The following is a 9,477-nucleotide window of genomic DNA, read 5'->3' on the forward strand; positions in this document are numbered from 1 at the left end:
CTCTTTGTTTTTCAGGTAGCTTTGCAGATGTTGCCTTCAGCAACTGCAGATAAATGAATTCATAAATCAGTAAAAAAAAAAAAAAAAACTTTTGATATGGTGTGCAGATAAAAATTAAACTTACTAACATGCTCTCTCTTCTCTCTCTCTCTCTCTCTCTCTCTGTCTCTCTCTCTCTCTATATATATATATACCTGAAGACATCTACGATTTAAACACAATAAAATAAAACAATTTTAAAAGAGTAATAGAGTTGTGTTATGCCTTATACTGGCATTATCCTGTTTATTTATTTATTTTGTTCCAGCTATAGATCATTCAAAAAACAAAAGAGGGCAACGAAGAGGTGGAGTAACAAACTGAAATGATTGTAGACTTAAGTAAAAAAAAAAATATATATATATTATATACAATATATTTGCCGTATTTTCTGACACACTTAACAACTCGACGAATATCTTATTCTAAATCAGGTTCTTCATCAGAATCTGGAATAGAGTTAAGAGACTCCCATCCAGAGGTAATCTGTGAACACAGTGACTTGCTGAAATTGAACTTTTCAGGTGTTTCTTTTGATGAGACGCTCATGGACACATACGCTGAACCTCCAGAGGAAGGATTGCAGACTTCAGAGACTGCAAAGAAATAGGTTCATATATCAGAGAAACCTTTTTATATACTGTACTATGGTGTGCAGAATGCAGATAAAAATAAACTTACTATTTGTTATAGGGATATCCATACTACGTGCTCTTCTCCTGGGAAGAGGATCTGTTCTTCCAACCATCACATTTTCTGTTTCATATTCCAGTTGCTGAATGTTCATCCTTCTTTTCTCTGCTTTCCTCTTCTCTTCCACACATTGTAAAGTCTCTCTGTCGATTTCATAATGTTGTCCTCTGTTTGCTGCCACCATCTCCTCGATCTTCTCCAGGAGTTCTGTGACCTGAGATCCATCACTCCAGTTCTTAGTGTTGAGAACATGATACCTGTTCCCACATTTCTCAATGAGCCACTGGAGAGTATCACCTTCACTTGCAATGAATAACTCTATTGGTGTTTCTCCTAGTTCTTCTCCTACAGTGAACAGAACCAATATGTGATTCCAGACTCTATCGCCGAGAGGCTCCATGATTTTCAGTAGTGCACTTTTCTCTTCCTCTGCAAAGGAAGAGTCAACACTCTGGACTACAATAAAAGCATGTGTTCCAGTGGAGCTTTCGGTTACACTTCTCAAAATGTTGAGTTTGGCATCCTCAAGTCTTTTTTCAGTAAGGTAATCTTTCTCAAATCCTGGTGTATGAACCACAGTGAGCTTCCTTCCTGAAACCTCCCCGTTTTCTTTGAGATTCTCTTCAGACCTTTTTCTGTTGAATGCCTTTCTACCCAGAATTGTGTTTCTTGTTAAACTCTTGACGGAACAACCTGATCCAAGCAACACCAGCCTCATTTGTGAAAGTTTAGAATCTCCTTATACAAGAGAATAGAGCATGAATATTACTGAAATTATAATGCAACTATGTAAAGCACCATTAAACCACAATTTCATGATTTACTCACCTGACTTTGAATGTCTAAATTCATTTATTTTTTGAACTTCATCTTGCATGTGTTTTACTATTTTCTCTACTTTCATCCTTCTGTCTTGCACATCCTTTAAATGCTGATTATCAATCCTAAAACAGCGTGCTCTGTTTCCTGCAACCATCTCTTCTATCTTTTCAAACAGCTCTGTCACTTGATTGCCATCATCTGTGTTTTTGTTGTTGAAGACATGATACCTGTTCCCGCATTTGTCTATTATCCACTGAAGAGCTTCTCCTTCACTCTCAATGAACAGCTCAATGCTTGTGTCTCGCAACCAGTCACCAAAGGTAAAGAGGACAATCATGTGGTCCCAGACATTGAGACCAAGAAGAGCAACATGTTCCTCTACTGCCTTTCTGTACACTTCAGTGAAAGAAACATCCACTCTTATGACAAGCAGAAAGGCATGTGGTCCTGGAGGACAGTGAGATGAACTCAACACAATCTCATCTTTGTAGAGTCTCGGAGTGTATTTTGAAGAGTAATTTCTTCTTCGGCCTGGAGTTTCAACCACAGTAACGTGTCTTCCTGCAACATCTCCTTCTCGTACTACAGATGTTAGTGATCTTTTGGAATCAAATACAGATTTTCCCAGGATGGTGTTTCCTGCTGAACTCTTCCCAGATCCATAATAACCCAGCAGCACCATCCTCAGCTCTGAGAGACCTTTATTTATGATAACCAAATGTATGCTCTATTATGGTACAGTACAGCACATAATCAGTTTACATAATTTACATCAACCATCATGTTGACAACAGAGGTCTATATATATAGTGAGATTTCATTATATATCAAAGTACTTTTAAGGCAAATCAGTTCACTTGGTACAAGTTGGCATGCATTTTGGAAATGCTATAAATGTAATAAGCAAGTAAATATCCAGTTCTTATATCTGCTTGAAAGAGGAAATGCATAAAACTCTAAAACTCTTCGTCAAGATTACATTCTAGTAACACATTTCAAATCAGGAATGAAATCTGATGATAATGGACAAAATCATTTCTTTAGCTCAAATCACATTTCTTATTTTTCCTTTTTTTTTTTTTTTTTTTTTTACAATATCTGGTAAAACACAATGATAACAAACAGTTATAAGGCTAGAGTTAGAAAAAAGAGCTCACCAGTTGTCCTGGTCTTGTCTTTCAGCTGCTGAATCTTCATTCTTCTTTCATTTGCTTTCTTGTTTTGTTCTCTTCTCATTTCTTCCACATGTTGCAAAGTCTCTCTGTTTATTTCATAATGTCTGCCTCTGTTTCCTTCTACCATCTCCTGTATTTTCTTAAGCAGTTCTGTGACTTGAGATCCTTCACCCCAGTTTTTAGTATTGAGCTCATGATATCTGTTCCCACATTTCTTCATCAGCCACTGTACTTCACTTTCATTCTCAATAAACTGTTGAGTGGTTATACTTCCTGGTTGATCTCCACAGGTGAACAGCACTATTGTATACCTCCATACTTCCTCACCAAAGCATTTAATATTTTCACATAGGATGTCTTTTTCGTTTTCTTTAAACGGTGTTTCTACATTTAAGACCAGCAGTAGCACATGAGGTCCTGGAGGACATTTTGTCACACTCAATATGATTTCCTGTTTGTACAGTTCAGGGTTTTCTTCAAAGGGTAAATTTCCCCACCAGCCTGGAGTATCAACCACAGTGATCTTTGTGCCAGCGATTTCACTGCATGCTTCCGCACAATGCACATTCTCCCTTAAGTCAAATTCCCTTTTACTCAGGATAGTGTTTCCTGCTGAGCTTTTCCCAACATTTTTTTGACCCAAAAGAACGATCCGCAGCTCTGTTAGAGAACCAGGAAAGAAGAAGCCTATGTGAGTGTTTTATAAACAACAAGCTGAATAATTTCCCTCACAAATCTTAACAATCTGAAAAGATCTGTATGTTAATATTAGGTAGATTTGTATGATAATAGATTTATATTAACAACCGTTGAACACAACCCCCCACCTCACTGTGATACCGAAGGGCTATTACCGGTGTTGTCACACGTCGATTAGCCAGTAGAAAAATTCATCACCATCACAACACTACTTCTAAACAGAGCCTAATTGTGGTTGTTAGTAGTTATAGTCCGGAAGCAGTGTAGGAAACGTTTAGGCAACGTTAGTACGCACTTTTAGGCTACCACTGGTATATGCTGCCTTTCAATTTAATGCACTCAAAGTGGTAACACTTTCTATGAAGCCTGTATTTATAATAAATTATAAGTGTATCCTTAATGCATTATGATGAATGCATAATGCATTATAAAAAACTTATATCAATTCATGAATAATCATAACAACACTTATAATACATCATAATACTAACACATTTGTGGCTGTAAGTTTAAGATTATGATTATTTATAACACACACAATGAACACCATATTAAATCTACTTCATTTATAGTATAATGGACTGTATCATATCTTGACATTGTTTATTTAAGATCTGCACAGTATCTTACTACACCTTGTGAGTGGTTAGGTGTTGAGTGTTATTTGAGTGTTTCCTGTGGAGGTAATGTTAATTTATTGATGTGAGCTTAATTAATTAAAATGCAATGTTTTATATGGTTACATTTTATTTTGATGGTCCCCTTAATCAATCGACTATAAGCAACGTTGCAACTACATGCAAACTAACTCTCATTAGAGTATTAATATGCTCGAATGGCAGAATCTAGCACGGTAGAATTGTCACGCTGTCTAGTCTCTGTTTCCCTAGGTGTCCACTAGTGGGCACACTTCCCCTTAGGCACTTCACCGTAGGCACTACTAATTCCCACTAGCCTTGTCCCTTCATCACAGTAATTGCACTCCTGCTAATTGCACCAGGTGCCTTAACTTAATTGTCATTAGCCTCCCTATATTTACCAGTCCTTTCCTGTTGTCTGTATCCCTACCCTACGTGATCCCAGTCTTCTCGTCCTACGAGATTCCTCGTCTTCCTGTTCCCTTCCTGTCCCTTTCCAGTTTGTTTTATTTTGGATTGTTCTCTGGTTTTGACCCTGGCTTGTTTGACTTCAATTTTGATTATCCCATTAAATAAACATACCTGAATTTGGATCTCTCCTTCTCCCTGTGTTTATCTGGATCGCGATCGTTACAGAAGGACTCCATCCATTAGATCCAGCGGTATGTCGTTTGATGTTTCCCGTTCCCCAGCCAGTATGGTGGAGCGGAGAATTAAATATTTGAAATTGACCACCCTCCGCCAAGAGGGCAATGATGTGGGTGCCATGGCACAGGTGTTCTGGTCCCTGGCTGAGGGCATGGGTTATAATGATGCGGCCCTAAAGGACTATTTTAATAGCGGGCTGGATGACCCGGTTCCTCAAAAGGAACTGGCTCAGCTGGACACATATGGGTTTTGGGAATTTGTGTGTTACTTACAGCATCGGCTTCCGTGGGATGCCCCAGCCACTCCTGTCTCTTCCGGTGGGATGGCCGCCATCCCAGCGCCACTGCACAAGAATTCTGCCAGCCCAGCGTCACAGCACAAGGTGTTCATCAGTCCAGCACCACTGCCCAAGATGGCCGCCAGCCCAGCGCCACAGCACAAGGTGGTCACCAACCTAGCGCCACGATGCAAGATGGCCGCCAGCCCAGCGTCACGACACAAGATGACCTCCAGCCCAGCACTACTGCCCAAGATGGCCGCCAGCCCATCGCCAGTGCCCAAGATGTCCGCCAGCCCATCGCCACTGCCCAAGATGGCTGCCGGCCCAACGCCACTGCCCAAGATGGCCACCGGCCCAGAGTAATGGCACAAGATGGCTGCTTGTCCAGCGCCTCTGTACAGGATGACAGTCAAAATTGACCTTCCAGAGTCGAGTCAGGTTCCCGTTGACCTTCCAGAGTCGAGTCAGGTTCCGGTTGATCCTCCAGAGTTGAGTCAGGTTCCGGTTGTCCCTCCAGAGTCGAGTCAGGTTCCCGTGGACACTCCAGAGTCAAGTCTGGTTCCTGTTGACCTTCCAGAGTTGAGTCAGGTGCCCGTTGACCTTCCAGAGATGAGTCAGGTTCCGGCTGACCCTCCAGAGTCAAGTCAGGTGCTCATGGACCCTCCAGAGTCAGGGTTAGTCACCGTGGACCTTCCAGAGTCGGGGCTAGTTACCGTTGATCTTCCAGAGTCAAGTCAAGTCAATGGTGATCTTCAAGGACAGAGTCAAGTCACTGGTGATCTTCAAGGACAAAGACAAGTCACCAATATTCTTCATGAACAAAGTCAAGTCACCAGTGATCTTCATGGGCAAGGTCAAGTCGCCGACTATCTTCATGGGCAAAGACAAGTCACCATTGATCTTCATGAACAAATGCAAGTCACCAATGATCTTCATGAACAATTGCAAGTCACCAATGATCTTCATGAGCAGAGTCAAGTCAGCATTGATCTTCTGGAATCCAGTAGAAACGCCATGGAATTACCAGAGTCTCTTCAGGTCTCTGTGGAACTACCAGAGCCTCTCCACGCCTCTGCTGAACTACCAGAGCCTCTCCACGTCTCTGCTGAACTACCAGAGCCTCTCCACGTCTCAGCTGAACTACTAGAGCCTCTCCTCGGCTGAACTACCAAAGTCTCTCCTCGCCTCTGCGGAACCTCCAGAGCCTTGTCACGTCTCAGCCGAACTTTCTGAGCACCCGACTGATCCTGTCGTGGCCACGGAGGCTACCCTTAACTTGTTCATGTTCTCTGTTTCAGACTTGCCTAACCAGACTTGCCCTCCTGTTTATTCGGCCGCACTGATGTGGTGGTCTTCTGCTCTGCCCTGGGGGGCTTCTGTTTTGACCACACGGATGTGGTGGTCTTCTGTGCCGCCCTGGGGGACTCCTGTCTCGACCACATTGATGTGGTGGTCTTCTGCGCCGCCCTGGGGGGCTTCAGTCTCGACCACACGGATGTGGTGGTCTTCTGCTCCGCCCTGGTGGGCGTCAAGTTATGTCCTTCCTGGACTTGTGTTTTTGTGGTTGTTTTGTTTTTGTTCTTCTGTCTGTTTTCCACCTATGGACCTGGCCCTCCGTTCCTCCCCCTGATCCTCTGCCGGTCCACCTCCCTCCTGGGTTTCTTGTCTGTGTCTTTCTTTCTGTTTCCCTCTAAGGACCTGGCCCTCCGTCCCTCCCCCTGATCCTCCCCTGGTCCACCTCCCTCCCGGACTCCTTGTTTTGTGTTGCACTTCTCTTGTCTCTGTTTCCCCATTTTACCTGGTCCTCTTGTCTCTGTTTCCCCATTTTACCTGGCCCTCTGTCCCTCCCCCTGGTCCTCCGTGGCGCCACCTCCGTCCTGGTCTCTTTGTGTCTTTGGTCTCTTCTTGGGTTCGGGTGGAGCATCTGGCAGCTGCTCCATGGAGGAGGGGGTAATGTCACGCTGTCTAGTCTCTGTTTCCCTGGGTGTCTACTAGTGGGCTCTCTTCCCCTTAGGCACTTCACCGTAGGCACTACTAATTCCCACTAGCCTTGTCCCTTCATCACAGTAATTGCACTCCTGCTAATTGCACCAGGTGCCTTCACTTAATTGTCATTAGCCTCCCTATATTTACCAGTCCTTTCCTGTTGTCTGTATGGAGTCCTTACCCTTTGTGATCCCAGTCTTCTCATCCTCCGAGATTCCTCGTCTTCCTGTTCCCTTCCTGTCCCTTTCCAGTTTGTTTTATTTGGGATTGTTCTCTGGTTTTGACCCTGGCTTGTTTGACTTCGATTTGAATTATCCCATTAAATAAACATACCTGCATTTGGATCTCTCCCTCTCCCTGTGTTTATCTGGATCGCGATCGTTACAAGAATAAGTTGACGTACATGCAAAGACACTTATATTCAGTTTATCTGTATCTGTTGACCATCAAAATAAAGTGTTAGCATATATTTACATTAGCAGACATACTAATACTCTAATGACCACTAGTTGATATAGTTGCAGAGTTACTTATCAACAGCTCTCTAAAAGGGTAGCATCAAAAGAATCAAACTGATATTACAATAAAAAAAGTTCTGAGCAAATTTGTCATATTACACACTCATCTGATCTGTTACCTGACCTTATTGCTGTTTGAGAAAAATTTTATTATTATTTTTATTATTATTATTCTTTGACCGCTTTAAGTAGCATAAGAAAAATGGTAAGATATGATACTTACAATACATCATAAATATGATAAATATGATCCTTTGTGCAACGTGTTCATTGTGTTAAAAATAATCATACTCTTAAAAGCTATAAGCACAAATAAGTAAATATTATAATATATTATAACTGTTCTTAGGAGATGACACAAGTACAACATATTATAAGATTTTTTATAATGCATTATACATTCATTATAATGCTTTAAGGATACCCTTAAAATGTATTATAAATATGGGCTTCATAGAAAGTGTTAACTTTGTCTCTCTTTTACAGGCTATTAGATTTGATCATGGGAAACTGATTGTTGAACAGCGGTTACAAGCTGATAATCTCGAGTTGAAAACTAGTGTAATGTAATATTGAATTTGAATATTTATAAGATCAATTATCAATGTAATCAATAAAACAGCTCGAAAATTAACATTTGACATACTCACCTCCAAATGAACTGAGATTCATCATGACTACCAGCTTCGGTTCCTAAACTGCTCTTTAACTCTTCTTGACAGACCTTTGATAAAGCACAACTGAAGTTGTGTGCATGCCATGGTTTTGAACAAGTTTAATATTTCAGAGACATTGCCTTTCTCCGTAGGCTAAAGAAGTTGTTTACAAAGGCACAGAAACCGAAAGCTAATTGCTCAGTCAGCTGGCTAATGTTCTACAACAGTATTCCTATTTACAGTCGTGTTTATGAGAAAACAGGATACCTGATTTATCAACGATAATCAACAAAATAATTTTTATACTGTTAATATTGTCATGTAACGTGATGTGTCAAATAGAGAGTAAAACCAGTCATACCAGTCTCGAGACGTCATGTCAGAAGTGAAAGTGAATGTGCTTTCTGTTGCTTCAGAGCAGCCAATCAAACAGCGACATTATTCGTGCTCTCACTTTAACTGCTACCTCTAAAACTAGTGTGCTGATTCACAAAGAATACAGTACAAAAGAGTCTTAAAATAAACCTGATGCAAAATTAAATTGATAAAAATACGGAGTATTCAAAGATCCGGAAGCATGCATATGATAAACGTAAAAAGGGGGGAAAGTGCAAATAAATTAACTTTAAATTAACAAAGTTGTGCTTCAGCCAAAATAGCTAGTGTCATTTTCAAACCAATAACACTGGATAAAACTGAACAAAACCCATTTTAACAATATTTAATTGTTAACTGCTAAACGTGTGCATTTCCTGCAATAATTACAATATTTCAAGACAATTTGTTTTTGCCTTCGTTAAATGAGCAGTTTGGGTATGCCAAAGAGAGTCTCATTCAGAGAGCCCCATACTGTTTGTACATTATTTTTCCCATCAAATGTAGAGTGACTGCAGTGTCCTGAATAGCTTTCTGAAAGTAAAGCAGAAATCTATCCTGCAGTGGTAATACCATTACAATATTTAATGAAATATTAAACTAAACCTCATGTTGTTTAAAACCTGTATGACTACTTCTTTCTGCAGAATACAAACAAATCCAAACAACATTGAACCTTATTGATTTTCTTTTTATAAACCTTTAATAATAATAATAAAAAATCGGCATGCATATTCTGAGTGTTTCATAAGGATGATAGATGAAAACAGTTTTCATCTTTAGGTGACTATAGAATTCGCTTTTATTTTTTAAACAGTATACCATAGACTACCATCATTTATTGTATATCCATTGGAGCAAGATTAAAGAACTAAATTAATTTCTAATTAAAGGACTAAAGATTATTGTGGCGAGTGGGGCGGGGCCGAGAGGCCTGGGAACGAGGAG

The 9,477-nt window shown here is 40.6% G+C and overlaps 1 protein-coding gene across 1 annotated transcript; it reads right to left on the bottom strand.

Annotated features, from left to right (window-relative positions):
• Positions 1-459: 459 nt before the first annotated feature.
• Positions 460-8,546, bottom strand: LOC113078818 (GTPase IMAP family member 8-like). Its single transcript, XM_026251131.1, has 6 exons — positions 8,516-8,546; positions 8,149-8,222; positions 2,712-3,389; positions 1,561-2,253; positions 721-1,470; positions 460-635 (listed from the first exon to the last, which is right to left on the bottom strand). The coding sequence occupies exons 2-6, from the start codon at positions 8,171-8,173 to the stop codon at positions 460-462; spliced, it is 2,322 nt and encodes a 773-aa protein (XP_026106916.1). The 5' UTR covers positions 8,174-8,222; positions 8,516-8,546.
• Between the last annotated feature and the right edge of the window lie 931 nt (positions 8,547-9,477).

This window comes from Carassius auratus, unplaced genomic scaffold (genome assembly GCF_003368295.1).
Source record: "Carassius auratus strain Wakin unplaced genomic scaffold, ASM336829v1 scaf_tig00026611, whole genome shotgun sequence".
In the NCBI taxonomy this organism is placed as follows: domain Eukaryota; kingdom Metazoa; phylum Chordata; class Actinopteri; order Cypriniformes; family Cyprinidae; genus Carassius; species Carassius auratus.

What these genes read in the sequence shown, in the direction of transcription:
- LOC113078818 (XM_026251131.1), bottom strand. Translation starts at nt 8,173, where the DNA reads ATGATGAATCTCAGTTCATTTGGAG. An exon ending in ATTTAGACATTCAAAGTCAG is followed by an intron (nt 1,471 to 1,560) that starts GTGAGTAAATCA and finishes CTCTTGTATAAG; the next exon opens with GAGATTCTAAACTTTCACAA. An exon ending in GGATATCCCTATAACAAATA is followed by an intron (nt 636 to 720) that starts GTAAGTTTATTT and finishes ATTTCTTTGCAG; the next exon opens with TCTCTGAAGTCTGCAATCCT.